This window comes from Cricetulus griseus, chromosome 2 (genome assembly GCF_003668045.3).
Source record: "Cricetulus griseus strain 17A/GY chromosome 2, alternate assembly CriGri-PICRH-1.0, whole genome shotgun sequence".
Lineage (NCBI taxonomy): Eukaryota > Metazoa > Chordata > Mammalia > Rodentia > Cricetidae > Cricetulus > Cricetulus griseus.
The window spans coordinates 403,613,295-403,633,833 of record NC_048595.1 but is presented as its reverse complement, the minus strand read 5'-3'; the positions used below and the strand labels follow the sequence as shown (position 1 = coordinate 403,633,833).

Sequence of the window (20,539 nt, the reverse complement as noted above, 5' to 3'; positions counted from 1 at the left end):
CCTACCATTCCTTTCAAGATTGTTGGCAGACAAGAACTTTTGTTAAATTTTATTTTTCAAGTCTTATGAAAAACCAGCACTAAAATCTTGAGTCATTACAATTGTTTTCTTACATAGACTATATCACCAATAAATCATACTTTTTAAAGCCATTCGAGAACATGGCAAAAAATTTATTACTAATTTTAAACTTATTTAACCCAATTCCCATCTTATCTATTTTTTTAAGAGGATTTTTAAATTTTCCAAAAGATGCTTTGTTATTTTACATGTATGGGTCTTTCCCCCAGTGGATGGCTGTCTCTGCACAATGTATGGCCTGATGGTGGAGGAGGCCAGAAGAGGCTATCAGATCTCCTGGAACTAACGCTGCACATTGTTAATCCAATGGTGCTGGTCTTAATCCCTGAGCCATCTAAACAGCCCCTCAAAAAGATTTCTAACACTCAAATACCTCCATTTGTTTTTAGATCTTTAAATGCCTTCCTCCAAATCAATGTATCTGCCAGAATGACTTTGATTATTTCCCCCTTGCCTTCCAAAAGAAAGTACTGATTATATTATAGAATGTCTTATCACCCAGGAATAACAGAATGAATTCTTTCATTAAACCTGGATGTTAATGGGTCTAATAAATATTTCGGAATATGATATCCTCAATGAAGTTGGCAATATATTCTCATTTACATTAGCATAAAAATTATGGAAACAGCACAAATCTTATGGTAAAAAACAGAAATCATAGCTGCTCTAAAAAATATAGAAAGAAAAACATAGAAGTAGTTTTGACTCTATTTGACTCTAATAAAACAATGAGACATTTTATTTTTTAAAAAAATTTGGCAAAAAGAAAACATAAAAGTTCATTTTACAATTTTTCTAAACTTCACTTGCTTCCTTCAATTCTATACCTTAAATCATCAAATAACTCATAACCTTCACACATCTGCAGGATAAACACAAAAGACAACCTACAGGAATAAAGTCAATCTACATGTGGCTCAGATCAAAAAACTCTGAGACTGAAATACTATCTACCTTTGTCTTCCTCCCTCTTCGAATGCTGGGACTCAAGTAATGAGACTTGTTAAGAAATCCAATTATCTGATGTATTTCTTCCAAATTGCAAGTATTATGAAGGACAAAAGACCAAAGTCACATAGAAACAAATCCCACTATCTTAACTATCTAGCATTAAAACCACAGTATATGAACATCCTCAAATTCTAGTCCCAGCCCAGTACAGAACTTTCTCAAGTATGAAGGCAGTATATGAACATACACACACACATTATGTGAATATGGAAAAAAGAGTACTACTCTCCACGAGATAAAGCCAAGCTATCTCATTTCTGCATGTCCTTTATAGTATATGACATTTATTTCAACAGAGTTGTTCAACATTTTATGGACAAATGAGGGCCAGAGCCTCTAGCAATGGAACTGTTAAGGAAAGTGAATCTAGCTTTGCCAAACAGGCACTTTTAACAGAAACAATTAGTAACACACAATAATTATGACTACTCCAGAAGTATGAGCTGTTCCCACTGGGTTGTTCTTAAGTAAATTCTAAACATTTTCAAACATTAACAGAATTTCTGGTGGGTGAGTATAATGTAAGTTATTTATTTATAAATGGGGAGGGTCTCAGGTAGCCAAGGTTGCCCTCATATCTGTTATGCAGTTGACAATGTCCTTGAGCTCCAGGTTCATCTCACTGCATCTCCTATTTGCTAAGATTACAAGCATACACTATGCCCAGCTGTAAAATGTATTTCTTGCCCTTATCTCTTCACTTCTCTTGTTAACAGCATAAGATAATCTAAATAACCATTTTGAAAAGTAGGTCCATTTTGAAAATTAGGTCCATTTTGAAAATTAGGTGATTAAACTATCTCTAAATATCAGAGAAACTATGGCGAATTTTTAAAAATAGGAAAAGGTTTCTTCAAAAGCAGAATTCAAATTACTGAGATTTAAACAGAAAAATGAGTTTTCTCCAACCAACTCGTAGGTACTCCTTACCATCTTCATTCAAAAATAGTTTGTTGAATCTTAATCCACTTGGCTCTTTCCCAACATAGCGATGCACATACTCAGTTCCCAAATCATTAACAGCAATGGCGTATTTCAGGGGTTTTACACAGGACTGAAGACAAAAGGGAACTTTGGTGTCTCCAATAGAATGCCTATTAAAGTAGATTTTAAAAACAATTAGCATCAACTAGAAACAACTGCATGATTGGACTTGCTCTTTTTACAATATTAACTCTAATTCATAGGTATTTTCCCATAATTCAACCACAAATGTTTACTTCAACATTAAAGATGTTTAAGGGCTGGCTAGATGTTGCTGTAGTAAAGGTACCCCTCACCATGTCTGACAACCAGAGTTTAATCGATGGGACTAACATGATGAGAGAGAACACATTCCTACAGGTTATCCTCTGATCTCCACAAGAATGCGTGTATAAATTAAACATTAAAAAGAATATATGCTAGCCGGGTGATGGTGGCCCAAGCCTTTAATCCCAGCACTCGGGAGGCAGACGGATCTCTGTGAGTTCAAAACCAGCCTGGTCTATAAAAGCTAGTTCCAGGACAGCCACAGAGAAACCCTGTCTTGAAACCTCCCTCAAAAAAAAAAAAAAAAGAATTTGTTTAAGAATATTTCAGATTAGATAATTAAGATCACAAAAAGATGAAAAAGTTTTCAAGTTTACAAAAAAAAAAAAAAAAAAAAAAAACCCTAAAAATTCTACAGTTACCTGACTTACATATAGCCTTAAATCTTAGGGTACTGCTGAGTATGGTGACAAATACCTATAATCAAATCAGAGGCAGGGGCCTGAAGATACAAAGTCTGAGGATAGCCTAGGCTACAAAGTATGTTCTAGGCCAGCCCAGCTATATAAAGAAACTGGCACTCAAACAGGGAGGGAGTAAAATTCTATCACTAATATAAATTCATCAAGCTGTATGAACAACACTTACAAGTTGAATACATTTTTATGTTAAGGTGTACTTTCATTTTAAAAAGTAATTTTAAGGCAGGATTATAAGTTAAGGAAGAATTTCTAAGCTAAGTTTTTTCAGTAGGAAAAACACCGAGAGTTATAGCATAATTCTTCTGACATCCAAATTAGAACTTGACAATGACCTTTAAAGTCTGACTTACAGCAAAATTAAAATATTTTTGTACTGAGGAGTGTGTGTGTGCATTTTTGCATATGAGTAGGTAGACCTGTGTGAGGAGGCCAGTGTCTGACATCAAGCCCTTCATCCTCTCCACTTTACTGAAGCAGCCTCCCACTGAACATGAAGCTTGCCTATTCACTAGTTTTGTTAGCGTGTTTGCATTGCGGATCTCTCTGTCTCCCTCCCAACAGCTGGGATTAGAGAAAACCACTACATTTGCCCAGGATTTTGTGCCAGAGACCAACTCTGGCCTTTACACTTGCATACTAAATATTTTATTCATGAAACCCACCACCCCCCATCCACCAAAATAGTTCTTGAAAAAATATTCCCACTTTTTAGCATTTTTTCAAAGGTATCTCTTAATCGAGATTTTTTTTAAATCATATCATTTTCTTCACAGTACTCCCGCATCATAACACTTTCTGATAATCCTGCAAGGATCCTCATTTGTCAGCAGCTTGCTTAAAATACAAACTCTTCTCAAATATGGTTTTCATGAATTTATAAGAGACTGTATTTTGCAACTGACTTTCACTTTGCAAATTATTGATGGGCAATGTGGTAGGTTATGCTACGTAAGTTCAAGGCCAGCCTCAGTTGCATAGTGAGCTCAAGGGGGTGGGGGGTTAATACAACATCGAAGGGTTAAAATTGGTCTCCACAGATTTTTAAATACTTACCTTTGCCCATCCACCGTACAGACAGATACACCCCACAAATCAGGACTGAACTTGGCCAGCTGAGGAATATAATCAGCAACCTACCCAAAATGGAAAGAACTTAAGAGACACAAGATAGGCAAGACAGGCAGTATGTTTTCTTTCACCAAGACTAGCTGTTTATAGTACATTCAGGAGCTTCAGTCTTTTAATGATATGTGTAAAAATTAGGAACATAACTTTGAGTACCAGTATGACATTTGGTGACTTCTTTACACTCTCTAATTCCCAATACAATCTCTCTTCCTAAACAGGCAGACTCTAAAAAAGAACATAAAGACCTTCTAACACTGAGATTATATAAGCGTCTCTGCTACTTGCAATACTTGGTTGGGAGAACTAACAGGTGCCTGACTTGTTAGGGCTGGCACGTTACAGGTTTCTCTGTAGCACAGGCTCATAGGCTGGGCTCATACTTGCTAACACAGTTGAGTCATCCTCTGAATTCCTAACTCTCATTTCTCTATCTCCTACATGCTGGGATTACTGGTAGGCACCACCATATTTGACTTATTCTGGATAATTTTTAAAACCTAGAAATATTTTACTTTATATTAATGGATATCAGATCTGCAAAAATGTCAGTCATTTTTATTAGTTAAAAAAATATAAAGCCACTTCAGTCATTTTACAAATTAAGTTTTTTTAAGCCTTGGTTTCACTCTAGGCAGAATAACAATAAAGAGTATTTACTTAAAATGGTTTAAAAAGTACCAGATACAGTAGCTAGACTGAGTTTCTGAATTTATAAACAAAATACCCAGGTTTATTGTCTTTACATTAAATATTTACATTAGGAAAATGTGTATCCAAACCTTACCTTCCCTCCAGACTGCTTTTTAGCACTTTCATATAACTCATCAATGTGTGAGGTAAAAGACATAAAGTCAGGAATGACAAACTTTCTTCTAAAGGCTTGTGTCAACAAGACAATGTTGCTTTGAACACACCTGTGGAATGCGATAGAAACAGAGTGGGCACCTTTCAGTTATCAGCTAATAATCAGTTACCAGCTAACACACTAATCAGGAGAATAGAAACATTTTTATTAAAGGAGATAATTATCCAAGGCAATTTTAGAACATACTCTCCCCATGCTACTTTCTTGCCATCTAGCTTATCCTGAACAGATTAGAAATAAATTAGATGTGCCTAAAATTGTGTCCAATAGTAAAAGGGCAGTGCACTCTTTGAGGTTCAAGTATTAGAACAAGTTTTGTATCCTACTAGAATTGATAAATATTAAACATGAGATTGGTTAACAAAAATCAGCCTTTAAAACACCACAAATGAGATTATATTTTTCAATACTAAGTAAACTCCAACATATCTTTCTTAGCTCCTGTATAACTACTGGACAGTATTTCACAAAAAGTTAAGATAATTGCATATATTTTCCCTGAATAACACTTTGAAAGCTTTGTAACATAAAACCAATTTGGTCTGGTCAAACTTACCAATTTTCATGAGTGAAAAACATGTAATGATGTTTATAAAAGTAATGTATACTTTATAATAAATTTCTTATGAAGTAGTATAATAAATTTTATATTACCAAAACCAGGCTATATGTAAATGTAACACATTAAAGAAAAAAATGTTTCACTGTTAAAAACCATTTCAAAAACAAAGTAAGTCCTCAGGTGCATTTTAAATTCTGAGCTGGACAGCCTTACGATTTCTGAGTATTAGTAATTCATAGAGTATTTAACTGATAAAAGGCAACTTTCTACCCATCAACGTCTAGCTACAACATAAACTACAATAAATACTTTAAGGCAAGGCCCATAATACGATTTTTTAAAAATTGTCTGGTGGTAGTACTGCATGCCTTTAATCCCAGGACTCGGGAGGCAGAGGCATATGGATCTCTTGAGTTTGAGGCCAGCCTGGTCTACAGAGCGAGTTCCAGGATAGCCTGGGCTCCACAGAGAAAACCTGTTGCAAAAACACTAAGAGATAGGTGACAGAGTAGGTAGGTGATAGATAGAAAGACAGACAGACAGACAGAAAATGAAAATGTCTAAGTCAGACCATTGTTATGAGAAGATATTTATGTAACTGGATTCCTCACAGATAAAATGATAATACTAAATCAGCATGCTTTGAAGAAAAAGAAAAACAATGGGCATTACTAATGATCATGTTTACCCTTAAAAATATCAATACTTTCTGAAGAATTTTCCCACTTCACAGATAAATAAATGTAATTAAGAGGTTGAGTAATATACCAATTAAATTACCATTGATTAAATACATGCATGTGGTACACAGACATACATGCAGGCAAAACACCCATACACATAAATCTCAAAAGAATCAAATTAATCAACACCTTTAAAGAGAATTTATAGTCAACAAAGCTGTACAAAGAATTTTGTGTATGGTGCTTGTTCTACCATAAGTTATCAGCAAAAACCATGTGGAAATAGCCTTAAATGGTAAGTTACTATGATAGACATTCAGTCTTCAGAAGAATCCAACTACATATAACGATGGTTGTCCAAATAGTAAAGATTTCCTTGGAAAATATTTTACAATAGATGTCATCGGTATACTATAAAATAGAAGTTAAAATGGCAACTTTTCTGAGGAAAAAATACTTTTACCTTTCAGCAGGTAAAAATCATTATCTGTGCTTTGTTCAATCACTGTCTTGACAATTAGGTCTTATGAATACAATGCACATTGTATTACAAAATTTTTCCTCACGGAATTTTTCATTAATAAATAATACATAATTTTTTTAGAAAACCAAATAATTATAAATGCAAAGCATTTGCTATCTCTAAAAACAAATTCAAAAACTGATCACACATGAAAGAGCAGTTCTTTTATCTATAGTCTAAAAATGAATAGTGAATGAGGAATGTTAGCACAAATATTTTCTTCCTCTTGTAAATTTAACATATATTAGTATAAAAACATTTATTATATAAAAAGACATAGGCAGCCTCCAACCTTCAAATTCATTAATCCATGTTAAAAAAAAAGTCACATACAAGACTTGTTCCTCTACTATAACAGCTAAGTAGATATATTTTCCATAAAAAAAATCAACACTTTGCCTTAAACCTGAATTATCTACCTTTATAATTTCTTCTCTCAGAAGAAAGGAATTCCATGTTTTAACAACTCCTTTCCAACAGCACGGAGATGAGACTTTTTAGTTTTAGCACCTCAGCTAGTAAATTTGTATACTGAAATCAGAGAAGTAATGTCTCTGGACTAAAAAAGCTCACAGTCAGAGGTTTTGAGTTATCTCATTTTAGAAATGCAAAGAAAAATCTTTTGACTATGACCCACTACACAGACTACTATGTTTCAGTGTCAGGTTTGGGACTGCCTATATTATAATCAGATTTTTAAAACTTGAATTTGTGTTTAAAGTTATGGTAATTATTATATATTAATTCAATTACAAACAGAATTTTATAATTGTGGTTCTTTGGGTTCATAACTAAGAGATTATTTAAATTGCTTCTAATTTTACAATGAAACAATGTTCATAAAGTACAGTTTAAAGCAGGCTTAAATGTACAATTTAGTGCTTTCCCTTAAAAATTGCAAAGCCATAACTAAGAGATTATTTAAATTGCTTCTAATTTTACAATGAAACAATGTTCATAAAGTACAGTTTAAAGCAGGCTTAAATGTACAATTTAGTGCTTTCCCTTAAAAATTGCAAAGCCAGCTCCCTATACCTATTATTCACACTCCAACCTACCATCGATTAACTATACTCACAAATAAACTACAGTAACTTCCCAGAAGGCACCATAATCAAGAAAGAGTACTTTGTATAGACAGTTCATAAGACAAACCCTTACTCCAAAGACACAAATAAATTTGGAGGTGAATTCATTCCCTTCACAAATAGGTCTACAGACTCAAATTCCTAATGCCAATTGCAAAGCAAGATTAATATAATAGCTACACATTAACACTGGCTGCAATAAGAGAACCAAGAGCCTTCTGATGAGAAGATAGAACTGGAGAAGTGTCACAAGCATGGCAGTAACTTCAGAGAACCTCACTTAAATACTTATACCTCCTAGGAATTCTGGAATACCCCCAGGAGAGATCTGGAACAAATCACTAAATCCACCAAAGAAAGGTAATTAAACACAGACACACACAGACACACACACAATTAACTCTAAAATTAAATGTAAAAATTCCTTGGATTTACATCAACTTAAACCTTGTGGCTTAGGAAAAAACAACATGTCTTAAAATTGTTTATAATTTTACGCTGTTTTACAAATACAGTAAGAAGATTAAGAAACATATACAAATTCAGCAATGTCAAAATACTCTCATTCAACCAAATCAAAGTTTTAACCTTCAAAGTTGTTTTAAATTCTCAACTGTTCAAAAAACAAAAAGCCTAAAACCCATTCATTAATACATTTGAAAAAAAGAGAATCAGGTATTGCAAATATATAAGGACTACAGACTACAGAGCTGTCTGAAGTCCTCTGATGTTCACCATCTAAATCACCATATGGAAATAAATTTACAAAGCAAATTGAAAAAGTCAGCAAATCATGAAGACAGACTAGAATACCCAAACAGAATATAATCTCTAGGCACAAAACAACATTTCATTACAACTGATTTTAACCCAGTATATAATAGAACTTTAATATATGCCATCACTGTTCTTCAAAGAAATATTGACAAATTCCTTTTCTCAGTTACACTAAAGCACTGATCTTTAAAATGTAAAACTGTGTTTTAAAAGCAAAATCAGCATACAGCATAGCAAATCACCATTAAAGGTTTGGCAGAAATTTTTACTTTTTAAAAAGATCTTTGTCTAGCATGACACCATCTGACGTTGTCTGAAGAGTTAATCTTAACATATCCATACACTCTTTCAACCTGGGATCAGACGTGCGTAATCCTGTAGATTTGAGTGCCTGTTTTTAAAAAAATAAGAGTTTGTAAATATACAGCGCAGATAATGTATATGCTTATTCCAACTATAAGTTTTAATCCTGTATATAAAAGTTTCTATGAAAGACTTGATCATGTATGTGGTATTTATATTACTATTATCCACTTTCTGGACAAGTTTTTCATTCTTTTTCTTTCATTGTTTATTACCTTGAAGGGAACATGGTAAAAATCTGACAAGAGAAACACTGTCAGAACTTACATGTTAGATAAACATTAAAAGTGTATTTCAGCAATAGTATGTGACTGACTCAGTATTACTCCTTTGAAAGTTGAAAGAAAATATAAACTTACTGTAATAAACTTGTGAACAGGTATCTTTTCTTGCCCTTCTGCAATGGTATAGAACAGCAAATCTTCCAAGCTAGGTAACAGACCCTGTTTTATTTTACTAAAGGAGAAGGAAAATAATACAAAATTAATCCTTGTGTGACTAGTCTAATGGATGAAAATCAAGTCTATTATTAAATAACCACTATACCAAACTATTGTTGAAATGATACATTTATCATAAATACTATAACCACAATAAACACTGATTCACCAAAATCAAATCAGTACTATTAGAAACCACACTAGGAAAAAAAAAGTTAAAAAAATGCATTAATAGTTTTCAATGCTGGATCATTTTTATTATCACACACACACACAATTTTAAATCTAGGTTCTGTTTATGAAAGAAATATATAGTATGTCTCCTTCTAAAGTCTGGCTTATTTCATTTAATATGATGCTTTCCATTTACATACATTTTCCTGTAAATGATTTCACTGTGTTTATAGCTTGATAAATTCCACATACATACACACAACATTCCCTTTATCTATCTACCTGATAGGCATCTACAGTTACACTTCCTGGCTATTGAGAATACTACAGCAATAAAAACCATGCCTGTGCTGATTCCAATAGACTGTAAGCATGGACTCTGATAGAATATAAGCACTCAATTGATAGTAACTAGTTGTTCTCCATGTGCATGTGCGTGTGCGTGTGCAAGTGCCTGCAGAGGCCAGAAGAGGCCACCAGATATCACAGACCTGCAGTTACATCAGTTGTGAGCTTCCTGACAGGCATACTGGGAACCAAACTTGGGTCCTCTGGAATAACAACAAATGGTCTTAACCACTAGGTCATCTCTCCATCTCTTGTTATTTCTAAAGCAATGTACACTTATATATATAAAAAAAAGAAACAAAAAAATGAAACCTCATAAATCAGAGTATTAGAAGAAAATTTTTCCAGCAATACTAAAACTCTTAATTAGCTAATGTAAGAAAAACGTTAAAAGTTACCAAACTTCTAAAGGAAGCAATTTTTCCTATCTATTGAACAGCATTTAAATAAACTATCATACACTAATTTAATGTATTCTGGGAGAAAAGTTTCAGAAACTCAAAACATACTTCTTTATCCCAATTATCAATCACTGTCATAAATATTATAATGGTAAGAATAACAGGTCTCAGAAAGGCATAACTAGTACCTGCAACCTCAGCTCTGGGAGGCTCAGATAGGAGGATCTCCCTGAGTTCAAAGGCAGCCTGACTACAGATGGAAATCTAGGTCAGTAGAGACCCTGTCTCACACTCGAAAAGAATCACAGGTCTAAGGCAGACCAATCCCCCACTTAAACACACCCACGCACGCATGCACGCATGCATGCACATAAGAGAAATATATAATCATATTTCAGAAAGCCAAAAAATGCAATAGAATACTAAGTCTTTAATGTCATCAATTCTGGACTAGTTGTAAATATAAATAGCAACTTTCATGGGTAAATTATGTCCATTACTCTTGTTGAAAAACACCTAAGAGATCATGCCCGTTTATAACTATCTGTGTTGTTGAAAAGACCTTTTCTACATGTCTAAATAATTTCTGGATTAAACATTACCTAACATTATGAACTTTAATAAAAGTCTACTAGTATTTCATTATTTCCTAATAAAATTACTTCCCAAATTATTACTGCAATACACACACACACATTTTAAAAGCAATAAAATAGCTGACTCACAAGCATGTACATTCATAAGACATACAAAATTTCTTCTAAAAGAAACATCAATATTGCCATCAATATCATCTATGTTTTCAAAACACTGTTGCACCAACCTTGAAGGTTTTAATTTTTTATTAATACTGTGTGTGAGTGCAAGCAGCCATGGGGGCATGAGGAAAGTCTGAAAACAATTTCCAGGAGTCAGTTATCTCCCTTTATGTGGTTACCAATGATCCTACTCTGGTTTCTGGGCTTGGGTGGCAAATGCTTTTATCAGCTGAGCCATCACCTCATAGGCTCCAACGTTTAAAAACAAAAAATCTAAAAGTACATCAATTTTTAAAAATTAACCTTTATAAAATGCTAATGACATTTCATGACACAATTTTGACCTTAGAGAACTGTTTTTAAAAAGCACCTACACTATTTTAATAATAACTGTGCTAAGTGTTTTATAAACATTCTTATTTAATCTATTATAATTAATGATCTGGTAACAGAAATGTAAGTATTACAAAAATATTGAATAATTTCTTGTACTAAACAAATTTACTTGCTGACAAAAATGAGTAACACTATCTCTGACTACAGAGGGAGAAAGACACTGCACTCAGAGAGATTAAGAACCTTCCCAAGGTTGCACAAGAATTTTCAATGTCTGTTTCTCTGAATGTGGGATTCAAAATACTGCACTACTGGGTCCTTTATCTTACTTCCTACTTGTTTATCAAGGCATAAGCATGTTTCCTAGATTTTATCCTGATCTAACAGCCTTAAAGAAGAGTTCAATAATACTGACAACCCAATATTTAAAGAAAAATTGAACCAGCTGTCAAGATTAGTGAATAATAACATACAAATTATTTACAGAAAATGATCTGTCAGATAAAACTTTAGATAATGGCAGTTTATTACTTTAAAAACTGCAGAATAAGCTTTCTACATATTTATCACATGGGTAAATGGTATTTACTTTGCCTAAAAGCTATGTAAATAACACTAAATATACACTTCTTTCACTTTATGGTACATAGTGGAAAAAAATTAAAATGGTCCTTTATTACCACAGCTAGCAAACTGAGTAAATATTTACTTGCTTAAAAGAGAAGAAACTAATTTGTGTCCATAGGAAAAGATGTAAACCATCACTAAGAGACATGATCATTAAACTGTAAAGATTGATATGGCAACTTGTACCTGTAATCCCTGCATTCAGGTCAGAGAAAGCAGGATTCTAAGTTCAGGGCCAGACAGGGCTACAGAGCAAGTCTCTATCAAAAATATAAAAATTAAAACCACCCAAAGAAAATAGCTTGAAACTTACAAGAAGGCAGAAATCACACCAAAGAGCATTCTTGCCTTATACCTCTCCAAATTACTGCCTTTATGGTGTCATAACCATGTATTTTACTATTAGAATTCAAAAGTTAAACACTATTTTTAAAACTATATGCCAGATGACATTTTTTCCTGCTTCCTCATGGCTTCACTGTCTACTTGACACAAATCTAGAGTCACCTGGGAAGAGGGACCCTCAACTAATGAGCAGATCAGACTGGAATGTAGTCATATCTGTGAGGCATTCTAATTGCTAGTTGAAATAGGGGTCCCAGCCTATCCTGAACAAGCCAGTAGTTTTCCTCTGTGGTTTCTGCTCTAAGCTCTGGCCTTAACCTGTAAGATGACACAAACCAAACTATATTTCCTGCCCAATTTACTTTTGGTTATGGTGCTGTGCTGGCTAGTAGTACGCCAACTTGACACAAGCTAGAGTCACTGAGAATCAGAAACCTCAACTGAGAAAATGCCCCCATCAGACTGGCTGTGGGGGCAAACCTACTGTATATTTTCTTAATAATGACTGATGTGTGAGGGCCTAGACCACAGTGGGTGCTGCCACCCCCTTAGGCAGGTGGCCTTGGATGCTATAAGAAAACAGTCTGAGCAAGCCATGAGGAGCAATCCACAGCAGCACTCCTCTATGGCCTCCGATCAGTTCCTACCCTGACTTCCCTTGATGATAAACTGTATGAAAGTATAAGCAAAATAAACCCTTTCCTCCCCAAGTTGCTTTTGGTTGTTGTGTTTTGTTACAATAGAAATCTGAACTAAAATATATGTCTATTATAGCAACAGAAACCAAACTAAGAATCTTTTACAAAGCAAGGAGATTATTTTAAACAAATACTACTTTGGTATCACTATAGATGACTTATTCAGAACTTATTTATAGGGAGAAGTAAGGGAAAAAGAAAAGCTCTAAAAATATAATGAGTGGCCCTTTTCAGGAATGAACTCTTGTCCAAGTATTTAAATAGAGGTAACAAACAACCTTTACACAGCATAACATGGGGGGAAGGAGGGCAGCAGTTGGAGAGACGGATTTTTAAGGTCTTTCCCAAACCTAAATCTAAAGACCAATTAATTCAATAAAGTACTTCACAAAACTGTTGATAGCAGTTGGGGAGGGGGACTACTATAAACTTCGTTAGGTAATTTACTCTTCTGGGGCATTTTGTGAAATACACAAAACAAAGCAGAATTAAATGATCTTTGAAGCCATTTTCCAATTCTAACTGTTAATGAGCTGCTAAAAATAACATTATAAACTCTAATAAAAACATAATTTCACTCGCTTAGTATTTATAAATACAATTTTAAAGATTTTATTTATTATGTGTACAACATTCTGCTTCCATGTTTATCTGCACACCAGAAGAGGGCACCAGATCTCATAATGCATGGTTGTGAGCCACCATGTGGTTGCTGGGAACTGAACTCAGGACCTCTGGAAGAGCAGTCAGTGCTCTTAACCTCTGAGCCATCTCTCCAGCCCCTATAAATACATTCTCAATGTAAAAACTATAGGTGGTACTTAATGTTGCTGACCTGTATACCTAAAACTGTCGAAAACGGTCACCTATGTTTATTACTATGTTTATTTTATTATTATTTAAAAATTGGGTATAGAAGGTAAGTCAGGGAGGATTGTTAAAATGAAGAGGATAAAAATTAATCTATCCTAAGAAAACCATTTTAAATGGAGCAGAACCAATCAGAGTACCAAAGAATCCTTTTGAAATACATTTAATGCAGGGGTAAGCAAACTACAGTGCTGGTCTTGTATGACTAGATGAGAAAAAAAACGAGCAGCCCAAAACCAGCATTAATCATTTTATGCAATTGTCTCAGTTGTCTTATTTTTGCAATTGTCTTATTTTTCTTATACAACCAGAAATGAGGTATCAGGATAACAGTAGCAGCAGGTTATCAAAAATAAACTGATAATTTTTTCCGTTTTTTAAGATGTTTCCATTCACAAGGGAAATCCTGCTTAGACACAACTATTAAGAGGTGGGAAAACAGTGTCCATTTTCATAAGCACAGCTAATACTGTCATTTTTGTTGTCCATCTATGACTCTTCCTAATCTTTCTTTAAAAGATCGTATGGTTCATGGAAATTTTTGTATTCTTAGTACTCCATTTCCTTAAACAGCTTTAAGAAATGATTAATTTACTTAACCATCCCATTGATGCTGAGAAAGGAACTCATTACAACTAACTACATTTTAGGACAGGAGTGAACAAACAACAGGAGTGGTCATCCCTTTCTACAAATAAAGTATCTTGCTCCAATATGCAAGATACTGTATTAAAAATACTAGGAGCCGGACGTTGGTGGTGCATGCCTTTAATCCCAGCACTCAGGAGGCAGAGGCAGTAGGATCTCTGTGAGTTCGAGGCTAGTCTGGTCTCTAGAGCGAGTGCCAGGATAGGCTCCAAAGCTACACAGAGAAACCCTGTCTCGAAAAACCAGGAAAAAAAAGGTGGAACTCCATTTGGTAGCTCCTTAAATTTTGTGGGTGGCAAGACTTCTCAATAAAAGAAAGCTGCAAGCAAGAAGCTAAAATATCAGGACTCGAATTTCTGCATTAATTGAACTTTATATAAATTTGTTCATATTATAAGTTACTTACAGATCATATACAGGTTTATCAATGGCTATGTGATGCCTGATTTAATGTAAATATTAGGGTTCAAAAACATGACATAGTTACTGGTACTGTTTTTACTTCCCATTAAGACAAAAGAGTTGAAAGGTAGTTTAGTAGCATAACATGTGCAAGGTCCAGGCTTAATCCTCTGCATTGCAAAAACAAACAGGAGAAAAGTGCATGACTTAAAAGTTTACTCCTAGGGAAATCACAAAACAAGGAGAGAAGACTAAGAAGCACAAAAGAAAAAATTAGATGTCCTTCCAACTATTATCATTTTAAGTATGAGTTGTTTATGTGAGTATATGTGCTGCAGGTGTCTGCAGAGGTCAGAAGTGGATGTTGGGTCCTCTGGAGCTGGAGTTACAGGGCTGGACATGGTGCTGCGATCTGAACTCTAGTCCTCTGGAAGAGCATTACATACTCTTAACCACTGAGTCATCTCTCTAGCACTGAATTGTAAATGTTAACCTTTAGAAACTCAAAGTAGATGCAATTCAGGATCATGAAAGTATCAGTCACCTATTTCAGTTTTTATTATCCAAAATCAAAATATATTATCTACATCTGCCAAATACTGTCTAAATTTCATTTTTAGTACTGTTTGAAGTATGCATTATTAAATCTTACTTTGATATTCAATTTTCACAAAAGACAATGCAATAATTTTTGTGCTTCTCTCATTTCACTTATTACAACTAGGAACTATGAAAATATGCTATACAATACCATTGAAACTGGGTGAAACCACTTTTGTGTGCACTTTATTTTTAAATTTAAATACTCTTGTGTAATTAAAACCTATTTTTATAATTTCAGACTTCCTGGAGACATGCAAACATAATTACTGAATAAGGGGCATGTGTTTTTTTTTTTTTTTCTAACAACTACCAAACTGCTCTCCAAATAGTTAATAAATTTATGCCTTTACAGCAGCAATACAAGACATTGTACTTAAAACACCAGTCAAACAGATGGGAAACTGGTCTCGTGGCTATTTTAATGGAATGTTTTCAATATTGCATCCTATAAAAGTTGTGTTTTGCATAAAGTACATACTAGTTATTTCATCTACCTAATAAAATAAACTGTCCAAACCAAAGGTAATTTAATGGACACAAACACACATACACACCCCAGCCTTTCCTAGGGATCATTCACCAAAATAAAGACATTTCTGGGCTTTGATGAAATCAAGAACATCACACTTAACAGAAGATATAAATCTGATTTCTTTTTTAAATCTGTTAAGCCAGCATGCAAGTTAACCAAAGCTCTTAATGCCACAATACATTTGTAACTGATAATGTCCATTCTAGCCCATGTTGTTCGAGAAAAACAACCTTACAGTGTGCAAAACAGACAATTAGGGGGGAAAATGATGGATTTGGCAATACAAAATTTTAAATTTCAAGTCATGTCAAATATAAATATAAGGATAGGGCCTGGCTTAAGAACTAAGGCATTATCTATACAAAGCTGAGTATCAGAGCTAAAGGAATAGAAGTCCTGTTCTGTTGAGAAGGTAAAGTGGGGAAAGCAATAATGACTTCAGTGAGGAAGGAAACCCCAAAGTGGCCAGGAAAGCAGACTGTTAAACTGTTTTAAAATGAAAAGAAGCAAGCCAAGCTGTTTGGCTTTTAATGATGGAATGAATGGTGATAATAAATTAAGATCACTACAGAGAAAGCTTGAGCAAAGATCATTATGCTTATCTCTAAGCTATTAAAATGTTAGTCATGTAACAACCTTGTCAGAAGGTCTGTGACAGTATAGTGTAAGGTGATATGGGTTCAGAGTTTTACTGGTTTTTGGAAAAAAAGACAGACAACTTTATTACTTTCCAACAACTACAATTTATGATAAGGTTAATAAAATATAAGGGCTGAACCAATGAAAGAAAAGCACTATGAACTAATGAGAGTGCTGTGGTTAAGCATTAAGTTTAGTCTGACCTTATTTCCCAGCAAAGTTTTAAAATGTAAACTGCATAAAGCACATAGCTTCGTGTAAGACATGTTTCTTTCAAGAGAAACTTTCTGTGGGAACTAAAAATAAAAATTGTCACATGAGTCTGAAATTCAATGATCAACACCCACAAAAGGCTTTTAAACTAAAAGAAACTTTTATTAAATGAATAAAGTGTAGTTTTTAACATATGCCCAACACTGTTCTAAGCCTTGTATAAAAAACAGCAACTCTTAATTTTCACCTGGCTATTTCTTAGTAACACTATAAACTCTGGCAGTCCTAAGAGTGCTGGCAATCTAGATGGACTGCTGACTGAGGAAGACCTATGCTTGGGAGGCTGAGAATTTAGAAATGATAAAAAAAAATTAGAAAGGTCAATCAGGAGCTGCCTTAGAGTGAAAGACATGCTTCTCACATGCAAAACTTTACTTTTCGAAAAAAGATCAAATAGAAACTTCAAACCTTAGTACTTTCTTCTGATCTTCACTTTACATAAATTCCTGACGATTATGGCTTGAACCTTGACTGAAAGTTCTCAGGATTTTCTGAAGTGGTTCTGAACCTGTTTAGTTGTTATCTAAGTGTTGGTACAAACACATACTCTCACACTAGTCTAGTCCCTTAACTAAAGTAAACAAGGTTATTTTATTGGCACTTAACACTCTCCAGGAATCTGAGCAAATCTCGGGGAATTCCCTCCCTAAAAACTGGCTTCTTCTGCTGGGCAAAATGAGGGGAAACAGGATGGGGCATTAGCCAAAATAGCCTTCCTAAGTTACTGCTCTTAAATGATTTATTAATATTAATAGGGCAATGAAACCAGAAACTTCTGGGGAAACATAATTCACAAAAGTTCATTTTCCTATCTGACTTTTAAAAAAGGGCACTAGAGTCGTAAGATGGGGGGGATCAAAGAACCAGATATACTTTTAATAGAAAGCATCTCCCATCCTGCCAACTATTAAATGGTAGTAAATGCACTATGCAATTCTGTTAAGCATAAACGTGTTTAGTGCCACAAGCAAATAAGCCAGATGGTAAGGTGAGCCCTGTATTTGATTAAACATACATAATACACATTTTACTTTCTAAAACAGAACAGTAGAGATGCAAATTTAACCAAAGTCTGGGTTTTAAAAACAAAACACAAAATGGGATTTTAGTTACCTAAACCAACACATTTTAATGTGCTCATCATCATCAAGCTAGTTTGTGGCACAACTTTTGTCCATCATTAAGTGCTTTTGTTTTTTTATTTGTTTGTTTTGGTTTGAAACAGCATTTTTTCACTCTGGGAAAATAACCAGGAATGTTTTAGGAAGGTCCCAACATCAATTACAGGAAACATTAAGCAGGCCTGAGCTTGAGGTTATAAAATTCACACTTTCAGTTTGACTTAAGCTACAGTGGAGAGCTGGGAAGAAATGCAAAATTCAAAGACAGGACACATGGTGTCAGTACGAAGTCAGAAAAATAGACAACGTTTATCTAGTTGGGAGAACTAAATCTGTTTATATTACAAAAGCGCTCAGATAAGTGTCATATTTAAGAAAACCCAATTTTGTTGAGGCTAAATTCCCACACGAGTCAACATCCTATCACAATTAAGTTCCCCAAACTACTTAGATTTTTGCGTGTTTGTCACCCTTCATTTGGTCTTTGAAAAAAATACATAAATAAATAAATAAAACCACAAAACTGTCATTCTCACAGAAGGCATCAGACATTGCTGGTCCCCGTAGGAACAGGTGGTCCGTGCTGCGTGCCTCATCCTCTAGGCCACATGTCCCTATTCCGCCTAATCTCATTTCTCAAGCATTATTTCCGGTGGCCCAGATGGCTCTACGCACGCCAAAAAATCCACCTCAGAAGGATTAAGAGCCCTCTTCCACATCTGGCATCCAGTGGGATGGTGGCAGAGGCTTAGAGGAGGCAGGCAGGGGCAATACGGCCTGTAAAAAGGGGAGTCGGGAGGGTAGAGGCTCCGCTCTACGCTGGACTCCTCAATGTCACTCGCCAGAGATGGATGTTGGTGCGGGCATCACCCTCGCCGAGCCCGGAGGCGGGTCAGGGTTGCAGCCGCGAGCAGGGGCGCTGAGCACGCGGAGCGAGCGGGCCGAGGGCACCACCGGTCGTCCCGGGGCGACCCGCGCGGGCGCCGAGGGGAAGTGGGAGCAGGCGGAGGGGCGCGGGCGGGGCCGGGCCTAATCACATGGCTCAGGCAGCCGTCGCCGGCCGCCTGGCATCGCTTTCTTTCTCTTCCGCGAACCCCGGCTGCCATGCCGCCCACCGCCCCGGGCCCGACCCCTCCTCGGCTCACACACGCCACTCACTTGTCGCCCGCGGCCACCATCTCCTTGCCCTCGCTGTTGCCGAACGCGTCCGTCTCCCCCGGGCTGTCCTTGGGGCCCGGCGCTGGCGGGGCTGCGGGCGGCGACGCCCCGGGCTGCTGCTGGGGCGGTGCGCCTCCCTTGCCCAGCTCCTGCAGGATCTCCGAGGGCGAGCTAGACAGGCCGCCGGCTCCCGGGCCCTTGGCGCGGCCGCCCCCGCCCCACCACGGGTGGAGTCGCGCGGCGGCCACAAGGCCCACGGCCGGCCGGTTCCCGGCCCGGGGGCGCCGGCACAGCGTGCCGAGGGGCTGCGCGCGCCGCAGGGCGGCTCCAACGGCGGCGGCGGCCGCAGGAGCAGCTCGCGCAGCATCGCCGAGCCTCGCAGCCGCATCATGCCGCCGGCGCCCGCTCGTCACCAGAGGATGCTCCGGGCGTGGACGGCCGCGCTCCTCCCGGGATGGTCTCGCGCACGGCGGAGAGAGGACTGAAGAGGAGGAAGGGTCCGCGGCGGGGTGTGGTCCCTGCTCCTCCACCGCTGCTGCTGCTGCCGCCGCCGAGCCAGCCGCCTACCGCCGGTCCTACCGCCGCCGCCGCGAGCTCCGCACTGAGGCAGACGCGCAGGGGAGGGCTGGAGACATTCCGCGCTCACCGGCCGGGGGCGGGAGGACGCTAACGGCCCGCCCTCTGCGCGCTCCCATTGGCGCAGCCTGCGACCTCGCTCCTGATTGGCGAGGGAATCTGTCAAGTTTGTCTCGGCGCCCGTGCGCAGTCCCGGGGGTCCTGGAGGGCGGGGAGAAGAGCGAGTGACGTGTGTGGCCGGCCGCCCAGCCCCGCCGGCAGGGCTCCTCAGGCCGCCTGAGGCCACGCTAGGCGGGGACCGCGCCTCCGGAATCTGGCCGCTCACCGGGCAGGTGCGCCCCCGGGATGCGCGTCCTCGAGCTACCGGGGAAGCCGGAGCGCGCAAGTCCGAACCGCCCAGGGCTGGAGCGAGGCCGGGCGGTGGCAGATCGCCTGGTCCACGCCTACTGCTCGCCCCCCAGCTAGTGATGGGGGATGTGTCCACCCTTCGGAGGGCATCGGTCCTGCCCAGGCAGCCCTGACGAGCTCCATCCCTCTCACAAATGTGCTTAAAACTTTCCATGGTTGGCTACTGCCCAGAAGTGAAATGTTTTGGAAAAAATGAGCAAAAATCCTTTCAGCGATGCATCTTAAAACATTGACGAGAAAAGAGAAAAGGCCAGAGTAAGGGTGGCTCTCCTCTCCTGAAATTATTTATTTCTTTTTTATGTACACCAATTTTCCAAATTTTTTGAACGGCGATAATTTCATTAGTGCTTGCTGGCTTGGAAGCA

The 20,539-nt window shown here is 37.4% G+C and overlaps 1 protein-coding gene across 1 annotated transcript in view; it reads right to left on the bottom strand.

The window, feature by feature from the left end:
* Window positions 1–19,581, bottom strand: part of Gls (glutaminase) — a 69,367-nt gene extending 49,786 nt beyond the window's left edge. The window contains 7 exon segments of the mRNA XM_027396856.2: window positions 2,026–2,189; window positions 3,882–3,961; window positions 4,741–4,870; window positions 8,724–8,845; window positions 9,177–9,273; window positions 19,191–19,527; window positions 19,530–19,581. Of these exon segments, the coding sequence (XP_027252657.1) occupies window positions 2,026–2,189; window positions 3,882–3,961; window positions 4,741–4,870; window positions 8,724–8,845; window positions 9,177–9,273; window positions 19,191–19,527; window positions 19,530–19,581 (982 nt within the window).
* Window positions 19,582–20,539: the final 958 nt, after the last annotated feature.